This window comes from Oncorhynchus keta, chromosome 18 (genome assembly GCF_023373465.1).
Source record: "Oncorhynchus keta strain PuntledgeMale-10-30-2019 chromosome 18, Oket_V2, whole genome shotgun sequence".
NCBI lineage: Eukaryota > Metazoa > Chordata > Actinopteri > Salmoniformes > Salmonidae > Oncorhynchus > Oncorhynchus keta.
Genome location: NC_068438.1, coordinates 1,602,872 through 1,625,933, shown reverse-complemented (window position 1 = coordinate 1,625,933; position 23,062 = coordinate 1,602,872). Strand labels below are relative to the sequence as shown.

General features: G+C 42.6%; 1 protein-coding gene across 3 annotated transcripts in view; it reads left to right on the top strand.

The window, feature by feature from the left end:
• LOC118397028 (protein IWS1 homolog) overlaps positions 1 to 23,062 on the top strand; it is a 30,783-nt gene that overhangs the window by 4,334 nt on the left and 3,387 nt on the right. For 2 of the 3 annotated variants that reach the window (XM_035791424.2, XM_035791425.2), the window contains exons 3-13: positions 332 to 1,328; positions 4,445 to 4,507; positions 4,850 to 5,051; positions 6,889 to 6,946; positions 8,488 to 8,603; positions 8,708 to 8,858; positions 8,943 to 9,025; positions 18,659 to 18,788; positions 18,897 to 19,014; positions 19,310 to 19,421; positions 22,936 to 22,995. In XM_035791424.2, the coding sequence (XP_035647317.2) occupies positions 332 to 1,328; positions 4,445 to 4,507; positions 4,850 to 5,051; positions 6,889 to 6,946; positions 8,488 to 8,603; positions 8,708 to 8,858; positions 8,943 to 9,025; positions 18,659 to 18,788; positions 18,897 to 19,014; positions 19,310 to 19,421; positions 22,936 to 22,995 (2,090 nt within the window). The remainder of the gene's footprint in view (positions 1 to 331; positions 1,329 to 4,444; positions 4,508 to 4,849; positions 5,052 to 6,888; positions 6,947 to 8,487; positions 8,604 to 8,707; positions 8,859 to 8,942; positions 9,026 to 18,658; positions 18,789 to 18,896; positions 19,015 to 19,309; positions 19,422 to 22,935; positions 22,996 to 23,062) is intronic. The other variant, XM_035791426.2, reaches the window with a different exon arrangement.

Here is a 23,062-nt window from a genome sequence, read left to right as displayed (position 1 = left end):
AATGTAGAAAATAGTAAAAATAAAGAAAAACCTTTGAATGAGTAGGTGTGTCCAAACCATTGACTGGTACTGTAATATCCCATGGTTCTATGCTGACCGTTTTTGGAAGGAAAAATGTAGGCTCACACAGAAATTTAGGAGCACAATGAAAAATTAGGTAATAATTGACACAAAATAATAATAATTTTTCTAGGGCCACTAAATAATAATGTCAGGTCGAACAGCAAAATATTTAGGGACATATGTAAGTAAAATGGTCACACTAGATCCTTGTATCCATTCCTAACTATAGAATTATAAAGCATTTTATATTTCTGTTTTTTTTATTCAGGATGAGAATAATGATGGTGAGGGAGCTGCTCAGGCCATGGAGACAAACGGCGTGGCCAGCGGGTCAGACAACAAGTGCCCCGAACGGGCGGACGGGGACTCTGAAGGGGAGTCCCCTGGGCCTGCAGACAGCGATAACAAGGAGGAGTCCCCGCCCAAACGCGGAGGCAGCACCTCCGACATAGAGAAGTCCCCGCCCAAACGGGGAGGCAGCACCTCCGACATAGAGGAGTCCCCGCCCAAACGCGGAGGCAGCACCTCCGACATAGAGGAGTCCCCGCCCAAACGCGGAGGCAGCACCTCCGACATAGAGGAGTCCCCGCCCAAACGGGGAGGCAGCACCTCCGACATAGAGGAGTCCCCGCCCAAACGGGGAGGCAGCACCTCCGACATAGAGGAGTCCCCGCCCAAACGGGGAGGCAGCACCTCCGACATAGAGGAGTCCCCGCCCAAACGGGGAGGCAGCACCTCCGACATAGAGGAGTCCCCGCCCAAACGGGGAGGCAGCACCTCCGACATAGAGGATTCCCCGCCCAAACGCGGAGGCAGCACCTCCGACATGGATGATCCCCCGCCCAAACGCGGAGGCAGCACCTCCGACTTGGAGGATTCCCCGCCCAAACGCGGAGGCAGCACCTCCGACATGGAGGAGTCCCGGCCCAAACGCGGAGGCAGCACCTCCGACATGGAGGAGAAAGAAACCAAACGGGATGCAGCCGGGAGCGACTCTGAGAACGAGAATCGGCCCCCAGCCCGGAGCAGACACTCGTCTGCACACAGTGACTCTGAGATTGAAGCGCCCAAACACAAAGTGCAGATAGAGTCTGATGGAGAGGAGGGCGGCAAGAATAAAGGGAAGTGGAAGGCTGTAATGCACTCCGACAGTGAGGATGAGGTGGAGGCTCGGCCAGCGAAAGCAGCTGCAGGCAGTGACCAGGAGAAGGAGAGTCCCGCAAAACTGGTGGGGGAAGTTAGTGAGGATGACGACGAGATGCCAAGTAGGTGCAATTTACATCAGAGTTGACTCTTGTTAAGTGCACAATCTACTAATCCCTATTCAAATATATTTTCTATTCACTTGCTCTAGATATCGACATGCTCTGGTTTAGTACACGGATTCATACTACAACAGTTCCATGTTATTGTTTAAACCAGGGTTCCCAAACTATTTATAGTCCTGTACCCCTTCAAACATTCAACCTCCAGCTGCGTACCAGGGTCAGTGCACTCTCAAATGTTGTTTTTTTGCCATCATTGTAAGCCTGCTAAACACAGTATACGATACATTTATTAAACATAAGAATGAGTTTTTGTCACAACGCGGCTTGTGGGAAGTGACAAAGAGCTCTTATAGGACCAGGGCACAAATAATAATATAATAATCAATACTTTTGCTCTTTATTTAGCCATTTTACATATAAAACCTTATTTGTTCGATTTAAAAAAAAAAATGTAATAACCACTGGTAAGTGAGAAGGGAGTGCATCCTTGACTGGATGCACATAACTCTGCAATGTCGGGTTGTATTGGAAAGTCTCAGTCTAAAATCATTTTCCACACACAGTCTGACTGTATTTAGTTCTCATGCTAGTGAGGGCTGAGAATCCACTCTCCCATAGGTATGTGGTTGCAAAGGGCATCAGTGTCTTAACAACACGATTTGCCAAGGCAGGATACTCTGAGCGCAGCCCTATCCAGAAATCTGGCAGTGGCTTCTGATTTAAATTCAATTTTCACAAAACCGCTTGTTGCAATTTCGATGAGGCTCTCTTGTTCAAATATCGGTAAGTGGACTGGAGGCAGGACAAGAAAGGGATTACGAATCCAGTTGTATTTGTTGTCCGTTTCGGGAGAGTGAAATCAAATAACATTCTATTAGTCACACGCGCCGAATCCAACAGGTCACCTTACAGTGAAATGCTTACTTACGAGCCCTTAACCAACAATGCAGTTTCAAAACAATACAGATAAGAGATAAAAGTAACGGCAGTGAAATGACAATAGTGAGACTTTATACAAGTGGGTACCGATACAGAGTCAATGTACCGGTTAGTTGAGGGAATATGTACATGTTGGTCGTGTAATTAAAGTGACTATGCATAGATGACAACAGTGAGTAGCAGTGGTGTAAAGAGGGGGACACTGCAAATAGTCTGGGTAACCATTTAACTAGATTTTTAGGAGTCTTATGGCTTGAGGGTAGAAACTGTTTAGAATCCTCTTGTACCTAGACTTGGCGTTCTGGTTCTGGTACTGCTTTCCGCGCGGTAGCAGAGAGAACAGTCTATGGGTGAGGGTGGCTGGAGTCTTTGAAAAATTGTAGGACCTTTCTCTGACACCGTCTGGTGTACAGAGGTCCTGGATGGCAGGAAGCTTTGCCCCAGTGATTTCCTGGACCTTTCGCACTACCCTCTGTAGTTGCTTGCGGTCGGAGTCAGAGCAGTTGCCGTACCGGGCAGTGATACAACCAGTCAAGATGCTCTCGATGGTACAGCTGTAGAACCTTTTGAGGATCTGAGGTCCCATGCCAAATCTTTTTCAGTTTCCTGAGGGGGAATAGGCTTTGTTGTGCCCTCTTCACGATAGTCTTGGTTTGTTTGGACCATGTTAGTTTGTTGGTGATGTGGACACCAAGGAACTTGAAGCTCTCAGCTTGCTCCACTACAGCCCCGTCGATGAAAATTGGGGCGTGCTCGGTCCTCCTTTTCCTGTAGTCCACAATCATCTCCTTTGTCTTGATCACGTTGAGAGGTTGTTGTCCTGGCACCACACGGCCAGGTCTCTGACTACCTCCCTATAGGCTGTCTTGTCGGTGTTCAGGCCTACCACTGTTGTCATCTGCAAATGTAATGATGGTGTTGGAGTCGTGCCTGGGTGTGCAGTCATGAGTGAATGGGGAGTACAGGAGGGGACTGAGCACGCATCCCTGAGGGGCCCCTGTGTTGAGGATCAACGTGGCAGATGTGTGGGTTGGCCCGCCGGGAAGTCCAAGATCCAGTTGTAGAGGGAGGTGTTTAGTCCCAGGGACCTTAGCTTATTGATGAGCTTTGGGGGCACTATGGTATTGAACGCTGAGCTGTAATCAATGAATAGTATTCTCACATAGGTGTTTCTTTTGTCCAGGTGAGAAATGGCAATGTGGAGTGCAATGGAGATTGCATCATCTGTGGATCTGTTGTGGTGGTATGCAAATTGGAGTGGGTCTAGAGTTTCTGGGATGATGGTGTTGATGTGAGTCATGACCAGCCTTTCAAGGCACTTCATGGCTACAGACGTGAGTGCTACGGGTCGGTAGTTGTTGCGGCAGTTTACCTTAGTGTTCTTGAGCACAGGGACTATGGTGGTCTGCAATGAGCCAGGCAGCCCAAACTGCTGCATATACCCTGACTCTGCGTCCAATGAACGCAAGAGAAATGACACAATTTCACCTGGTTAATATTGCCTGCTAAACTGGATTAGTATTTATAACTAGTGATTATGATTGATTGTTTTTGTGAGATTTTGAGTGAAAACCTCCTTCCATCAGCAAGGGCATTGAAGATGAAACGTGGCTGGGTCTTTCAGCATGACAATGATCCCAAACACACTGCCTGGGCAACGAAGGAGTGGCTTCGTTAAGAAGCATTTCAAGGTCCTGGAGTGGCCTAGCCAGTCTCCAGATCTCAACCCCATAGAGAATCTTTTGAGGGAGTTTCCAAGTTCGTGTTGCCCAGCAACAGCCCCAAAACATCACTGATCTAGAGGTGATCTGCATGGAGGAGTGGGCCAAAATACTAGCAACAGTGTGTGAAAACCTTGTGAAGACTTACAGAAAACGTTTGACCTCTGTCATTGCCAACAAAGGGTAAATAACAAAGTATTGAGAAACTTTTGTTATTGACCAAATACTTATTTTCCACCATAATTTGCAAATAAATTCATTAAAAATCCTACAATGTGATTTTCTGGATTTTTTTTCTCATTTTGTCTGTCATAGTTGAAGTGTACCGATGATGAAAATTACAGGCCTCTTTCATCTTTTTAAGTGGGAGAACTTGCACAATTGGTGGCTGACTAAATACTTTTTTGCCCCACTGTATGTTAATGTGATTTTGATGTCTATGTACTGTTACAGTGAAGAGGAAGAAAGCCATCCTGTCAGACAGTGAAGGTGAGGAGGACAAGGCTGACGAACCAGGTAATATGACAGACCGGCAGTTGGGCATGTGCAGTTGGGTGTCTCTAGTCAAAAGTAATGTACTGAATGGGGAATAGGTTGCCATTTATGAGGCACACCTTATCTTGAAGTCTGATGGTTAGCTAGTGTGTGGCGATTAAGGCTGCATCTTAAATTACCCTCTATTTCCTACATAGTGTGTTAGGTGTGTGTTTTTTTTTATTGACATGCTCTGTTGGCTGGGTCTCCCTTGTAAAAGTGGTCTTCTGACCTCAGTTGGACTTCATGGTTAAATCATGTAAAATAGTTTTTGTCAGAGCCGTGGGGCTGAGGATGATAATAATGGTGGTGACTCTTCCTCAGTGGTGAAGAAGAGCCGCGCCGTGTCTGACGATGACAACTCCGACAGTGACGCAGGCTCGGAGGCGCCCGACAAAACCATGGCCAAACTGCGGGAACTGGGATCAGAAAGCGAAGACGAGGATGATGGACAGAAGGTGGAAGGAGGGAAGAAGGACGAGAAAACACTGTTTGGTAGCGACAGCGATTCAGGCGATGAGGAAGAGTAAGTATTCCGATCCCCCTCTCCCCCACACACACTCCTTTTTAGTTTGAGTTATGATTTTCCTTACACAAATGAGATTTTTGTTTACTTTCGTTTTTATCCGATTTGAGATTCTTTCTGTAATGAAAGTAGTAGTATTTTTATTGTGGAACTTGACATAAATCCAATCAAATGCATTTGTGAACACCGGGTGTAGACTAACAGTGAAATGATTCCTTATGGGTCCCTTTCCAACAATAGAGTTAGAGATAGATTGATATTGAAATAGTGACAAAAGGAATAATTACTTAGTGAATAACAATGAGTAAAAGTAAGTTACAATTGCCGGGTCAATGTGCTGTGGTATGAAGTAGCTATGTACAGTGCATTTGGAAAGTATTCAGACCCCTTGACATTTACATTACAGCCTTTTTCTAAAATGGATGATTTTTTTCCCCCCTCATCAATCTACCAACAATGCCCCATAATGACAAAGCAAAAACAGAAAAAAAATGTTTTTTAATTTAAGTAAATTAAACTGAAATATTACATTTACATAACTATTCAGACTCTTTACTCAGTACTTTGTTGAAGCACCTTTGGCAGCGATTACAGCCTCGAGTCTTCTTGGGTATGACGCTACAAGCTTGGCACAACTGTATTTGAGGAGTTTCTCCCATTCTTTTCTGCAGATCTTCTCAAGCTCTGTCAGGTTGGATGGGGAGGGTCACTGCACAGCTATTTTTAGGTCTCTCCAGAGATGTTCGAACAGGTCCTGGCTCAGGCTGGGCCACTCAAGGACTTTGAGACTTGTTCCCAAGCCACTCCTGTGTAGTCTTGGCTGTGTGCTTAAGGTCGTTCTATTGGAAGGTGAACCTTCGCCTCAATCCTGACTAGTTCCCCCAGTCACTGCCGCGATAAAACATCCCCACAGCATGATGCTGCCGCCACCGTGCTTCACCGTAGGGATAGTGCCAGGTTTCCTCCAGACTGAATGCTTGGCATTCAGGCCAAAGAGTTCAATGTTGGTTTCACCAGACCAGATAATCTTGTTTCTCATGGTCTGAGAGTCCTTTAGGTGCCTTTTGCCAAAAACTCCAAGCAGGCTGTCATGTGCCTTTTACTGAGGAGTGGCTTCTGTCTGGCCACTCTACCATAAAAGCCTGATTGGTGGAGTGCTGCAGAGATGGTTGTCCTTCTGGGAGGTTCTCCCATCTCCGTAGAGCTGAAGCTCTGTCAGAGTGACTATCCGGTTCTTGGTCACCCCGCTGACCAAGGCCCTTCTCCCCGATTATTCCGTTTGGCCGAGCGGCCAGCTCTTGGAAGAGGCTTGGTGGTTCCAAACTTCCTCCATTTAAGAATGAAGGAGGCCACTGTGTTCTTGGGGACCTTCAATGCTGCAGACATTTTTCGGTACCCTTCCTCAGATCTGTGACACAATCCTGTCTCGGAGCTCTACGGACAATTCCTTGGACCTCGTGGCTTGATTTTTGCTCTTACATGCACTGTCAACTGTGGGACGTTATATAGACAGGTGGGCCTTTCCAAATCATGTCCAATAAATGTTATTTACCCCCGGTGGACACCAATCAAGTTGTAGAAACACCTCAAGGATGATCAATGGAAACGGGATGCACCTAAACTTAATTAAGACTCATAGCAAAGGTTCTGAATACTGTTTTTGCTTTGTCATTGTGGGGTATTGTGTGTGGAATGAGGAAAAAAATGTATTTAGTCCATTTTCGAATGAGGCTGTAACGTAACAAAATGTGGAAAAGTGAAAGGGTCTGAATACTTTCCGTATGTACTGAAAGGATGTGTGTGTTGTAGTCAGTATGGTATGCTCTCTCTCGAATAGGAAAATGATTGCAGACATTTTTGGTGACTCTGGCGATGAAGAGGGGGAAGAGTTTACGGTGAGTTGTACAAATCAAATTTTATTCGACACATGCTTCATGAACAACAGTGAAATGCTTACTTATGATATCTTCCCATCAATGCAGAGAGAAAGAAAATAGAGAAATAATAGCAAAGTCATTATATACACAGTGAGTAAAGATAACTTGGCTATATATACATGGGGTACCAGTACCAAGTCCATGTGCAGGGGTGTGAGGTAGATACAGTGCCTTCCAAAAGTAGTCAAACTCCTTGACATTTTGTTGTTACAAAATGGGATTAAAATGGATAGATTTATTTATTTTGAATCTATACAAAATACTCTGACGAAGTGAAAGAAATTATATATTTTTAAAGAATATTGAGAAATAAAACACAAATATACAGTATCTCTTAGTCTCTTAGAGCTTTGCACACCTGGATTGTACAATATTTGCCTGTTTTGTTTTTTAAAACTCTTATTGTTGATCATTGCTAGACAGCCATGTTCAAGTCTTGCCATAGATTTTCAAACCAATTAAAGTCAAAACGGTAACTATGTTTTAGGTTATTGTCCTGCTGAAAGGTGAATTTGTCTCCCAGTGTCTGTTGGAAAGCAGACTGAACTATATATTTTTTGTAGGATTTTGTCTGTGCTGAGCTCTGTTTATTTTCATCCCCCCTAAAAAAACTCCCTAGTCCTTGCCGATGAAGAGCATACCCATAACATGATGCAGCCACCACCATGCTTGAAAGTATGTAGATTGGTACTCAGTGATGTTGTTAGATTTGCCCCGAACATAATGCTTTGTATTCAGGACAAAACGTCTTTGTAGTGACTGGGTGTATTGATACACCATCCAAAGTATAATTTATAACTGACATGCACTGTCAACTGTGGGAATTTGTAGATAGACAGGTGTGCCTTTCCAAATCCAATTCATAGAATTTACCACAGGTAGACACCAATCAAGTTGTAGAAACTTCTCAAGGATTATCAATGGAAACGGGGTGCACCTGAGTAAAAAGAGTCTGAATATTTATGTGAATAAGGTATTTCTGTTTTTAGTTAATAAATGGGCAAAAGTGTGTTAAAAAAATGTTTTTGCTTCGTCATTATGGGGTATTGTGTGAAGATTGAGTTTTATTTTAATCAATTTTAGAATAAGGCTGTAAGGTAACAAAAAGTAAAGTGGTCTGAATACTTTCCCGAATGCATAGTAAGTTTGGTTGAAGATTGGAGCAAGCCTTTAAAAATTTAGAATTCATTTGTTGCCAGCCTGGGATCATGCATTCCCCATAAAACACATTTACCCAAGAACCTTTATTATTCAGTAACATCAAATACCGCCATAACGTAAAAAATTTGAAAAACACAGTGAAAAGGTCAAACTACCATATCCAGTCCTTTCAGATCTATGAACACCAAGGGTCGGTTTCCCAATCATAGACCAAGTTTAATGTGTCTGGGAAACCGCCCCCAAAGGTTTAGGGACTCTCGGGAATTGTCTAAACACCGAAACTATAGCGCATCTGATTCAAATTCCCTGCGGCTGACGTTGTTTCTGCACCAATATAGGGTTTCAATCAGGAGGATCTGGAGGGGGATAAGAGCCAATCTCAGGCCTCTGCGAAGAAAGGAATGGCAGATGACTCTGACTCTGATGAGGGCGTGGACAGGGGTGGTGGCCAAGAGTGAGTATCTCATGTATATCTCAATGTTTTCAATCAGTCGATTTCCACTTGCCACTATACTTTCATTCTATAGTGGAGGCACGGCTGACTCTGTTTCTATTCAGCACCAGTTTCATGTCGGACTTCGACGTGATGCTGGCTCGTAAGAAGGCCCAGAGCGGGAAGCGCCGACGGAACCGAGACGGGGGAACATTCATCAGTGACGCTGATGACGTGGTCAGCGCTATGATCACCAAGATGACAGAAGCTGCAGAGGTGATGTTCTGGGCTCCAAAATGTGTGTTCTGTCATAGGTCTTCATAATTCTGGTGTGGGTGTAACATTCTATGTGATTTACAGGAGGACAGAACACTGAACGCTCAGAAGAAGCCAGCGTTAAAAAAGCTGACCCTCCTCCCCACTGTAGTTATGCACCTAAAAAAGTGAGTCTATCCATGGCTCTCAATACTACCACAAGCCTAGTCTATAGACACTGAGTGTAGAAAACATTAGCAACACTGGCTCTTTCCATGACAGACTGACCAGGTGAAAGTTATGATCCTTTATCGATGTCACTTTGTTAATTCCACCTCAATCTGTAGATCAGGGGTTCTTAAATGTTTTCAGCCTGGAACCCAAATGAGAAATTCTCATCATTTCCTGAGACCCAAGCTTAGGAACGTATTAAACTATACGTAAATATTGGTACATTTCATTGCCCTTATGCATAAAAACTAATGCAATGTAGCCAAAAACGAATAACAATTAAATTAAATAGCCATATCCAATAGCTTTTCATGTTTATTTTCCCCCATTTTAAAAAACTCTTACATATCAGTCTGGGTTGGAACTGTTGCTGTTAAATTCAATAAATAATTTTAATTCTGAACGGGAACAAACTGATTGATCACAGATGCATAACAGAACTGACACACGGGCTTTTTGATAGTGCAACTGTAAGTAAATGATCAGGCTTACTGTACATCTTACTGTAGAAATTATTGTCGAAAGAAAGTGTAGGTTGGAGCTGTTGCTGTTAAAATAGAAGTCGTCAGTTTTATTCTGAACTGGAACAAAACTGATTGATCCAGGCTGTATCACATCCTGACGCGATTGGGAGTCCCACAGGCGGCACGCAATTATCCCAGCATTGAGCAGGTTTGGCCGCCATAGGCCATCATTGTAAATAAGAAATAGTTCTTAACTGACTCTCAGGCAGGCAGGAGACGGCTTCTTGCTGCAGATGAGCAACCCAGAACTGTGTGTGCGTTTGTCTCAAAAAGTATCTGGCTTCAATCAGTTTATTCCAGTTCAGAATAAAAATGATGACTTTAACAGCAACAGTTCCAACCGAGACTAGTTTTCAACAATAATTTATACAGTGAAATGTACAGTAGGCCTGAATTTTTAATCTACATCTGTACTGTTACTTAGGGTTGCACTTATCAGTAGCTAGTTAGCTTGCTTTGGCTAACGTTAGCTATTAGCTGCGTACAAGGCCAGGGGATTGTTTTAAAGAGAAACTCTCATATACTACTATGAGAGTTAGTATTCCCTTATTTCTGCTTATCACCTGTTTATAGAATTACAATGCCCTGCTAGCTGACTGACTTTTCCACTGTGGAAGCACTTTCCTGAAGCATTCTGCCCGGTTCTGAAATAATTCCCTGGGTACACCGTCACGCTGTGGATGTTTGGTCAGGACATGTCGTTATAGGAATTTGTTCATTTTGATTGACTCATTACTAAGCGCTTCCCCGAACAAAAAACATTGAGGGAGCTTCTCGTTATTTCTCGAGGTTTTGTGTGAAAGAGGGAGAAACTCATCGGTGTTTTGGCTTTTCATGACGATTGAGCTCACTCAGAACTTTTGGCGGCGAGTCTGTGGCTGACAGCGCGTCGTCTGCTGCTTAACGACAGCGCATCGTCTGCTGCTGAACCACAACGCTGCAGCGTGTGTCGCGGAGTGATCTTGATAAAACTGCAGAAAAAAGACCAGGGCATCTCCCTATCGCGCAGCTGCCAAACTGAGCAGAGACCGCAGTTGCACTTGGCCAAATCAATTCCAATAATTCATTAAATAATTATACATTTACTCTGACACATCGCGACCCACCATTAACATACTTAAAGAAAGTCTGGTGTAGTTGAAGGGGAGGAGACGGGTTAAACAATGATTTTTAAGCCTCGAGACAATTGAGACATAGATTGTGTATATGTGCCATTCAGAGGTTGAATGGGAAGACAAAATATTAAAGTGCCTTTGAACGTGGTATGTTCCAGGCGCACCTGTTTGAGTGTGTCAAGAACTGCAATGCTGCTGTGTTTTCCATGCCCACAGTTTCCTGTTGGTGTCAAGACTAGCCCACCACCCAAAGGACATCTAGCTTTAGATACCTTGTAGAGTCCATTCCCAGATGAATTGAGGCTGTTCTGAGGGGAAAGGGGGCGGTGCAACTCAATATTTGGAAGGTGTTCCTAATGTTTTGTACACTGTGTGTGTGTGTGTGTGTGTGTGTGTGTGTGTGTGTGTGTATTACAGGAGGTTCGTGGCACCTTTTAATTAGGGAGGATGGGCTCGTGGTAATGGCTGCAGCAGACTGAGTAGAATAAAATCAGTAAATCAGAAGTGTAGTTTGATGCCATTCCATTTGTTCCGTTCCAGCCATTCTTATGAGCCATCTCCCCCCTCAGCAACCTCCACTGGTGTGTACAGTACCAGTCAAAAGTTTGGACACCTACTCATTCAAGGGTTTTTATTTTCTAGATTGTAGAATAATAATGAAGACATAAACTATGAAATAACACATATGGAATCATGTAGTAACCAAAAAAGTGTTTCAAAATGTAAATATATTTTGTTTTGTATTCTTCAAAGAAGCCACCCTTTGCCTTGATGACAGCTTTTCACACTTGATATTCTCTCAACCAGCTTCATGAGGAATGCTTCAACAGTCTTGAAGGAGTTCCCTCATATGCTGAGCACTTGTTGGCTGCTTTTCTTTCACTCTGCGGTTCAACTCATCTCAAACCATCAGAATAGGGTTGAGGTCGGGTGATTGTGGAGGCCAGGTGATCTGATGCAGCACTCATCACTCTCCTTGGTCAAATAGCCCTTACGCCGCCTGGAGGTGTGTTGGGTCATTGTCCTGTTGAGTCACTGACCATCACACCTCTTCCTCCATGCTTCATGGTGTGAACCACACGTACAGAGATAATCCGTTCACCTACCCTGCGTCTCACAAAGACACGGCGGTTGGAAGCAAAAATCTCAAATTTGGACTCATTTCCACCGGTCTAATGTCCATTGCTTGTGTTTCTTGACCCAAGCAAGTCTCCTTTAGTAGTGGTTTCTTTGCAACAATTCGGCCATGTTAACTCTAATGAACTTATCCTCTAGAGTAGAGGTAAAGCTGGGTCTTCCTTTCCTGTGGCAGTCCACATGAGACCCAGTTTCACCATAGCGCTTGGTTTTTAAAACTGTTCTTGCAGAAACTTTCAAAGTTCTTGACATTTTTCAGATTGACTGACCATGTCTTTAAGTAATGATGGACTGTCGTTTCTCTTTGCTTATTTGGACTGATCTTGCCATAATGTGGACTTGGTAAAACACCATCTTCTGTATACCACCCCTACCATGTCACAACACAACTGATTGGCTCAAATACATTATGAAGTAAAGAAATTACACAAATGAACTACTTTTAACAAGGCACACCTGTTAATTGAAATCCATTCCAGGTGACTACCTCATGAAGCTGGTTGAGAGAATTCCAAGAGTGTGCAAAGCTGTCACCCAAGGCAAACGGTGGCTACTTGAAGAATCTCAAATATAAAATATATTTTGATTCGTGTAACACTTTCTTACTACATGATTCCATATACCTGTTTAATAGTTTGACTTCACTATTATTCTTCAATGTAGAAAATACAAAAAATAAAAGAACCCCTTTTGACTGGTGGTGTGTGTGTATACACATACAGTGCATTCGTAAAGTATTCAAACCCCTTGACTTTTTCCACATTTTGTTACGTTAGAGCCTTATTCTAAAACTGATTAAATTGTTTTCCCCCTCGAATCTACACACGATAATCCATGATGACAAAGCAAAAACAGGTTTTTAGAAATATTTTATAAAAAATATAAGTATTCAGACCCTTAACTCAGTACTTTGTTGAAGAACCTTTGGCAGCGATTACAGCCTCGAGTCTTCTTCGGTATAACATTACAAGCATGACACACCTGTAATTGGGGAGTTTCTCCCATTCTTCTCTGCAGATCTTCTCAAGCTCTGTCAGGTTGGATGGGGAGTGTCGCTGCACAGCTATTTTTAGTTATTTCCAGAGATGTTCGATCAGGTTCAAGTCCTGCCTGGCTCGGCCACTCAAGGACATTCCGAGACTTGTCCCGAAGCCACTCCTGCATTGTCTTGGCTGTGTGCTTAGGGATGTTGTCCTGTAGGAAGGTGAACCTTTGCCCCAGTCTGAGATCTTGTGCGCTCTGGAGCAGGTTTTCATCAAAGACCTCTCTACTTTGCTCCGTTCATCCTTCCCTCTATCCTGCCTAGTCTCCCAGTCCCTGCCGCTGATTAACATCCCCACAGCATGATTGCTTCATTGTAGGGATGGTGCCAGGTTTCATCCAGACATGACGCATGTCATTCAGGCCATAGAGTTAAATCTTGGCTTCATCAGACCAGATAATCTGGTTTCTAATGTTCTGAGAGTCTTTAGGTGCCTTTTGGCATACTCCAAGTGGGACATTTTTGTGTACCCTTCCTCCAATCTGTGCCTCGACACAATCTTGTCTCAGAGCTCAACTGACAATTCCTTCGACCTCGTGGCTCCTTTTTTGCTCTGACATGCACTGTCAACTGTGGGACCTTATACAGACAGGTGTGTGCCTTTCCAAATCATGTCCAATCAATTGAAGTTATCACAGGTGGACTCCAATCAAGTTGTGGAAACAGGATGCATCTGAGCTCAACTTCAAGTCTCATAAGCAAAGGGTTTGAATACTTATGTAAATAAGGTATTTATGTTTTTTATTTAATGTTCAACTATTTCTTTTTAAAAAAAGAAACATTTTTGCCTTGTAGACTGTTTAATACATTTTTGAATAATGCTGTAATGTAACAAAATGTGGAAAAGGTCAAGGGGTCTGAATACTTTCTGAAGGTTGTGGTTGTGTGTGTGTGTGTGTGTGTGTGTGTGTGTACAATACCGTTCAAAAGTTTGGGGTCACTTAGAAATTTCCTTTAAAAAAAATATATGTTGTGTCCATTAAAATAACATCAAATTGATCAGAAATAGTGTAGACATTGTTAATGTTGTGGCAGCTTCATTAAATAGTTTTCAGCTGTGCTAACATAATTGCAAAAGTGTTTTCTAATGATCAATTCGCCTTTTAAAATGACAAACTTGGATTAACTAACACAATGTGCCATTGGAACACATGAGTGATGATTGCTGGTAATGGGCCTCTGTATGCCTTTGTAAATATTCCATAAAATAATCTGCCGTTTCCAGCTACAGTAGTCATTTACAACATTAACTATGTCTACACTGTATTTCTGATCAAAAACAAGGACATTTCTAAATGACCCCAAACCTTTGAACGGTTGTGTGTGTGGACAATTCTTGATACACAAAGGAAATTGTTCAGCGTGAAGACCCCAGCAGTGTTGCAGATCTTGACACTTACACAGGTGCGCCTGCAACTTACTACCATACCCCGTTCAAAGGTACTTTAATCTTTTGTCTTGCCCATTCACCCTCTGAGTGGTATACATACGCAATCCATCTCTCAAGGCTTTAAAAAAAATATTTATTTAACCTGTCTTCCTCTCCTTCGTCTCTACTGATTTTGAAGTGGATTTAATAAGAGATATCAATAAGGGATAATAGATTCACCTGGTCAGTCTGTCATGGAAAGAACAGGTGTTCTTAATGTTTACTGTGTACTTGGTGTGTGTATTTATAGTACCAGTCAAGTTTGGACACACCTACTCATTCCAGGGTTTTTTTTTTTTGCTCATTTCTACATTGTAGAATAATATTGAAGACATCAACACTATGAAATAACATATGGAATCATGTAGTAACCAAAAAACTGTTGAACAAATCAAAATATATATTTTATATTCGAGATTCTTCAAGTAGCCACACTTTGCCTTGATGACAGCATTGCACACTTGGCATTCACTCAACCAGCTTCATGAAGTAGTCTCCTGGAATGCATTTCAATTAACAGGTATGCCTAGTTAAAGTCAATTTGTGGAATGTTTTCCTTAATGAGTTTGAGCCAATCAGTTGTGCTGTGACAAGGTAGGGGTGGTATACAGGAGATAGCCCTATTTGGTAAAAGACCAAGTCCATATTATGACAAGAACAGCTCAAATAAGCAAAGAGAAACGACAGTCCATCATTACTTTATGACATGAAGGTCAGTCAATCTGGAATATTTCAAGAACTTTGAAAGTTTCTTCAAGCGCAGTCACCAAAACCATCAAGCACTACGATGAAACTGGCTCTCATGAGGACCGTCACAGGAAAGGAAGACCTAGAGATCAAATCAAAGTTTATTTGTCACGTGCGCTGAATACAACAGTGAAATGCTTACTTACAGGCTATAACCAATAGTGCAAAAAATGTATTCGGTGAACAATGGGTAGGTGAAGAAATAAAACAACAGTAAAAAAGACAGGCTGTATACAGTAGCGAGGCTATAAAAGTAGCGAGGCTATAAAAGTAGCGAGGCTACGTACAGACACTGGTTAGTCGGGCTGATTTGGTGTAGTATGTACATGTAGGTATGGTTAAAGTGACTATGCATATATGATTAACAGAGTAGCAGCAGTGTAAAAGAGGGGTTGGCGGGTGGTGTGTGAGACACAATGCAGATAGACGGGTTAGCTAATGTGTGGGAGCAGTGGTTGGTCAGACCAATTGAGGTAGTATGTACATGAGTGTATAGTTATAGTGACTGCATATATGATAAACAGAGTAGCAGCAGCGAAAAAGAGGGTTTGGGGGGGCACACAATGCAAATAGTCCGGGTAGCCATTTGATTACCTGTTCAGGAGTCTTATGGCTTGGAGGTAAAAACTGTTGAGAAGCCTTTTTGGCACTCTGGTACCATGCGGTACTAGAAAGAACAGTCTGTGGCTGGGGTCTTTGACAATTTTTAGGGCCTTCCTCTGACACCGCCTGATATAGAGGTCCTGGATGGCAGGCAACTTCGCCTCAGTGATGTACTGGGCCGTAATCACTACCCTTTGTAGTGCCTTGCGGTCAGAGGCCGCCCAATTGCCGTACCAGGCAGTGATGCAACCAGTCAGGATGCTCTCGATGTTGTAGCTGTTGGACCTTATGAGGATCTCAGGACCCATGCCAAATCTTTTTAATTTCCTGAGGGGGAATAGACTTTGTTGTGCCCTCTTCATGACTATCTTGGTGTGTTTGGACCATTCTAGTTAGTTGTTGATGTGGACACCAAGTTGAAGCTCTCAACTTACTCCACGACAGCTCGGTCGACGAGAATGGGGGGATGCTCGGTCCTCCTTTTCCTGTAGTCCACAATCATCTCCTTAGTCTTGGTTACGTTGAGGGATAGGTTGTTATTCTGGCACCACCCGGCCATGTCTCTGACCTCCTCCCGATTGGCTGTCTCGTCGTTGTCGGTGATCTGGCCATGCAGTCGTGGGTGAACAGGGAGTACAGGAGGGGACTGAGCACGCACCCCTGGGGGGCTCCAGTGTTGAGGATCAGCGTGGCAGATGTTGCTACCTACCCTCACCACCTGGGGGCGGCCTCTCAGGAAGTCCAGGATCCAGTTGCAGAGGGAGGTGTCTAGTCTCAGGATCCTTAGCTTAGTGATGAGCTTTGAGGGTACTATGGGGTTGAACGCTGAGCTGTAGTCAATGAATAGCATTCTCACAAGTGTTCCTTTTGTCCAGGTGGGAAAGGGCAGTATGGAGTGCAATAGATATTGCATCATCTGTGGATCTGTTTGGGTGGTATGCAAATTTGAGTGGGTCTAGGGTTTCTGGGATAATGGTGTTGGTGTGAGCCATGACCAACCTTTCAAAGCACTTCATGGCCACAGACATGAGTGCTACGGGTCTGTAGTCATTTAGGCAGGTTGACTTTTTGTTCTTGGGCACAGGGACTATGGTGGTCTGCTTGAAACATGTTGGTATTACAGACTCAATCAGGGACATGTTGAAAATATCAGTGAAGACACCTGCCAGTTGGTCAGCACATGCACGGAGCACTGTCTGGCCCCGCAGCCTTGTGTATGTTGACCTGTTTAAAGGTCTTACTCACGTTGGCTACGGAGATCGTGATCAAACAGTCGTCTGGAACAGCTGATGCTCTCATGCATGCCTCAGTGTTGCTTTCCTTGAAGAGAGCATAGAAGTGACTTTGGACAGTTAACTCTAATGAACTTATCTTCTGCAGCGGAGTTACCTCTGCTGCAGAAGATAAGTTCATTGGAGTTAACTGCACCTCAGAAATTGCAGCCCTAATAAATGCTTTAGAGTTAATCTAACACTCACATCTCAACATAAACTGTTCAGAAGTGGCTGTGTGAACCTGGCCTTCATGGTCAAATTGCTGCAAAGAAACCATTACTAAAGGACAACAATGATAATAAGAAGAGACTTGCCTGGACAAAGTAACATGTGCAATGGACATTAGACCGGTGGAAATCTGTCCTTCTGGTCTGATGTGTCTAAAATTGAGATTTCTGGTTCCAACCGCTGTGTTTTTGTGAGACGCAGAGTAGGTGAATGGATGATCTCTGCATGTCTGGTTCTCTCTGGGAAGCATGGAGATGGTGTGGGGGTCCTTTGCTGGTGACACTCTGTGATTTATTTAGAATTCAAGGCACACTTATTCAGCATGGCTACCACAGCGATACGCCATTTTGTCTGGTTTGCGCTTCGTTGGGACTATCATTTCCTTTTCAACAGGACAATGACCCAACACATCTCCAGGCTGTGTAAAGGCTATTTGACCAAGAAGAGTGATTGTAGTGCTGCATCAGATGGCCTGGCCTACACAATCATCTGACCTCAACCCAATTTGGGATGAGTTGGACTGCAGAGTGAAGGAATAGCATCCAATAAGTGCTCAGCAAATGTGGGAACTCATTCAAGACTGTTGGAAAAGCATTACAGGTGAAGCTGGTTGATAGAATGCCAAGAGTGTGCAAAGCCTTTATCAAGGCAAAGGGTGGCTACTTAGAAGAATCTAAAATATAAATGTTATCTTTAACACTTTTTTTTGGTTACTACATGATTATTCTATATGTGTTGTTTCATAGTTTTGATGTCTTCACTATTATTCTACAATGTAGAAAATGGTAAAAAAAAGAAATATAAAAAAATCCCTTGAATGAGTAGGTGTGTCCAAACTTTTGACTGGTACTGTGCGTGTATATGTGTTTGTATGAGTATAGGTGTACGTACAGTTTAAGTCGGAAGTTTACATACACCTTAGCCAATTACATTTAAACTCAGTTTTTCACAATTCCTGACATTTAATCCTAGTCAAAATTCCCTGTTTTAGGGCAATTAGGATCACCAATTTTATTTAAAAAATGTCAAATGTCAGAATAATAGTAGTGATTTATTTCAGCTTTTTTTTCTTGGCTGATTTCTTTTGATTTCCCCATGATGTCAAGCAAAGAGGCACTGAGTTTAAAGGTAGGCATTGTACACCGCGAATTGTGACGCAGTGAATTATAAGTGAAATAATCTGTCTGTAAACAATTGTTGGAAAAATTACTTGTCATGCACAAAGTAGATGTCCTAACCGACTTGCCAAAACTTTAGTTAACAAGAAATTTGTGGAGTGGTTGATAACGAGTTTTAATGACTCCAACCTTAGTGAATGTAAACTTCCGACTTCAACTGTATGTGTGTGTTTTATATATATATATATATATATAACTCTGACTGAATGATTTAGTGTTTAATTTAAAATGTTGTACCATTGAGTTTACATATAGCACTTAGGTGATTTGGTCTTTTGGATGCGTATATGGTCTGACATGTGTGTGCGTTCAGGCAAGACCTTAAGGAGACGTTCATCGACAGCGGGGTAATGTCGGCTATCAAGGAGTGGATCGGCCCGTTGCCAGATAAGAGTCTTCCGGCCCTCAAAATCAGAGAGGATCTCCTCAAGATCCTCCAGGAAGTAAGTGCTAGGGATTCCATTTCCGCAACCCCCCGCCCAGACATCACCATGGTTTTTAATCTTTATAAAGACCTGTGTTTTCAAATGGTTGTCCGTTCTCCCCCCCAGCTCCCCAGTGTGAGTCAGGAGACTCTCAAACACAGCGGGATAGGTCGAGCCGTCATGTTCCTATACAAACACCCCAAGGAGTCGCGCCCCAACAAGGACCTCGCTCTCAAACTCATCAGTAAGTCCCCTACATACCTATACTCAAAAACATATCAAATGTGCATTCAATAATGTGCGTTTGGCTGAAGTAATAGCTGACCAGGTATTGTCTGACTGAGTCAAGTAAAGAATGAATTAGGTCATTATAGGGTTTTAAAAATTCTCTCATTTTCACTCAACTGTTTCATAGCGTTGTTTTCAACTTCTAGTTAGCATGTAGCAATGGGACACTGCCCCTCTGTAGAGGTTTGTTTGTTTGAGTGTTGGTGTTATTGCTCGAGTATTTGGTATTGCTACTTCCTGTGTCTGTACAGATGAGTGGTCCAGGCCCATCTTTGGCCTGACATCTAACTACAAGGGCATGACGCGCGAGGAGAGACAACAGAGAGACCTCGACCAGCAAATGCCGCAAAAAAGACGCCTCAGGTAAATGTGCCCACACACACCCCGGGGTTTCCATTAGGACATTGTAGAGCTGGAAAACGTGACCAGAAAGATTTTTTTTTTGTTCTGAACCTCCAGTGCCTCTGGAAAGTATTCAGACACCTTGACTTTTTCCACATTTTGTTACGTTACAGCCTTAATCTAAAATGGATTTAAAAAAGAAACAATCCTCAGCACCCCATAATGACAAAGCGAAAACAGTTTTTAAAAGAAAATTTAGCAAATTTATTACAAACAAAAAAACGGATACATTATTTAGATAAGTATTCAGACCTTTGATATGAAACTCGAAATTGAGGTCAGGTGCATCCTTGAAATATTTCAACAACTTGATTGAAGTCCACCTGTGGTAAATTAAGTTGATTGGACATTATTTGGAAAGGCACACACCTGTCTAATAAAGGTCCCACAGTTGACAGTGCATGTCAGAGCAAAAACCAAGCCATGAGGTCCAAGTAATTGTTCCTAGAGCTCCGAGACAGGATTGTATCAAGGCATAGATCTGGGGAAGGGTTCCAAAACATTTCTCCAGCATTGAAGGTCCCCAAGAACACAGTGGCCTCCATCATTCTTAAATGGAAGAAATTTGGAAGACTCTTCTTCCTACTGGCTGCCTGGCCAAACTGAGCAATCAGGGGAGACTGGAGGTGACCAAGAACTTGATGGTCACTCTGACAGAGCTCTAGAGTGCCTCTGTGTTTGCCAAAAGGCACCTAAAGACTCTGACCTTAAGAAACTAGATTCTCTGGTCTGACGAAACCAAGATTGAACTATTTTGCCTGAATGCCAAGCGTCTGGAGGAAACCTGGCACCATCCCTACGGTACAGCTTGGTGGTAGCAGCATCATGCTGAGATGTTTTTTAGCAGCAGGGTCTCGGAGACTAGTCAGGATTGAGGAAAAGATGAACGGAGCCAAGTACATAAAGCTCCTTGATGAAAACCTGCTCCAGAGCGCTCAGGACCTCAAGCTGGGGTGAAAGTTCACCTTCCAACAGGACAACAACCCTAAGCTACACAGTCAAGACGACGCAGGAGTGTGGCCCAGCCAGAGCCCGTACTTGAACCCAATCGATCATCTCTGGAGAGACCTGAAAATAGCTGTGCGGCAAAGTTCCCCATCCAACTTGACGGAGCTTGAGAGGATCTGCTGGAGAAGAATGTGAGAAATTCTCCAAATACAGATGTGCCAAGCTTATAGCATCATACTAAAGGCTGTAATCGCTTCCAGATGTGCTGGAACAAAGTACTGAGGGAAGGGTCTGAATACTTATGTAAATGTGTATTTCAGTTTTTTTTAATTTAAATACATTTTCCAACATTTCTAAACACCTGTTTTTGCTTTTTCATTGTGGGGTATTGTGTGTAGATTTGATAAATGTTTTTGATAAATAATAATAATAATAATATATGCCATTTAGCTGATTTTTGATAACGATGTTGCATAACAACATGGAAAGTCAAGGTGTCTGAATACTTTCCTAATGCACTGAATGTAATATATACTGTGTCTGTAAAATGTGTATAAAATGTGTGTAGTCTTTTGTTATTTGTATATCCCAACATTACGCTTCGCTCAACTCTCCCATCCATCTCTGAACACCATCCAGTTTTGATTTCTATTTGCCATGTATTTTTCAGCGGTTGCTGTGATATTTCACAAAAGTTCTGAATCAAGGCTCATTATCTTTTTAATTTGAATTTTAAATAGCTGTGGATTGTTTCAAATCACAAGCAGTTTGGATAGCGCTCCTGGCAATAGCCCTAGCTGATTATTGAGTTGCGGCTGTCAGTGAAAAGCATCTCAAATATGTGTGCCGATAGTGTCTCGAATATTATTATTTAGTTGATGGCAATTGTTTCATTGTGTATCTTGTTTGCCTTGTTATTTATTTTCTATTAATTAGACATTTTCTCATTCTCCAAGTTGAAATGTTGTTCACGGAGTTCACTACCTGCTAAGGTTACACGGTTTATTTTATAACCATAATTTATGAGATGCATCCATTTTTTCATTGTCTTTTGTTTGTCGTGCTCCATGTGAGTCATGAGGATGTCTGGTATCTCTGTCCTCCATAATGTTGAGGAAGTACGTGCACCTGTTTTTTTTTTTAACATCCATTGCGAATGATAATATATTACAGTTATAGTTCCTCACAGTAAGCTATTTTGAATTATCTTATCAACGGTCTCCCCCTCGATAATCACCAATCCTCTGTGTGAAAGAGCAATGGAAGTTCTAGGCCTACTGCTGCATTGTCCTATAGGCTATGAGTTCCATGCGCTCATTTCTTCAGCTGCCAATGGATCAAGATGTATCAATGTGTCCATATGGCAGAGGCTGGTGAACTCGCATTAGTTGACTTTTAACTTTCAGATTTATCTCATTTTAATTCCGATTTTTATGATTAACCACTTGACAATGATTTTAAGGAACGAAAACATTATTATTCCAATGACAATGTTCCACGAAAATGCTCCTATCAAAATCAAAACTAGCACGCAGAATGGTAGAAATGTTAGGATAAATTGCTTGCTTCCCTCAACTTGAAACTCAAGGCACTGCCTATGAAGGCTTTATAAAAAAAAAAAATCCTCCCAAGTTTCTATGCTTGAATTTATCCTATAGGCTACTTTGAAGCAAGGTAAGACATACATCAAAATATGAAATAAATTCAGGTTTCAAACAAGTAAGTATGTTTTCATAATGCACACTGCCTCTAGCTCATATTGTGAATTGGTGGGTGATGCGCTGATTAGCCTGTTTCCTGCACTTGAATGGTAAATAGTTGTGCTTCAATTACGAGTTGAGAAATAAAAATACTAGTCCTTTTTCAACCGTGCACCAAAAGGGTTTTAAACAGGCCATTGCATTTAGAATTGTTGCGCAGTAAATGGGTTAATTATAAAAGCAGGTTTTACTCCAGCTGGGGAGCTGCAGGAGAAATCCTGCACAATTTAGGCTGTGATAGTTGGATAAATAAGATACTAATGGAAATACACACAGGCCAATTTAATTCCACTAAATTATGCAAATGAACCTATAGACCGATAAGCGAGACTGTCATATGTTTTTACGTCAACTGGTATTTTCATCAATTAATAAAACGCATTATTTTGCAATGGGATTTTGTTTCTCCCGGCCATTTGTCTGCTTCATTTTTTTTCAGCAAATGAAGGCGGGGAATGGAAACCCCAACACACACTCATTGATGTCCCACACATACACTCACTTGTTATACAATATACCCCCTTAAACACACGCATGCAGTTGTCTCGTGTGATCCCAGTAGACATGGTCTGTTCACTCCAACCAGCCCCCTCCCACCCTTTCCAGCTCATTGTCCCACTGTTCCTATCTATTCCCCCTGCCTGTCCTCTATTCATCTACTTTACAGTCCTCACACTCCTCATTTCACTGTGTCACTCTGCTCATCTTTGTCAAATCCCCCTCTCTCTCCATGACTTGTCTACTTCCCAACGTGCCCCCCCCCCCAGTCAGCCCCAAAAGGTGGAGAGGTCCAAGGAACCGGATGTCTTCTCCCCGCAGCAACTCAGGTTCAGTGTGGTTGCATGATTGCTCCGACACAGGAGTGACTTTGGCTGCAGTCAGATTTTCAACCCC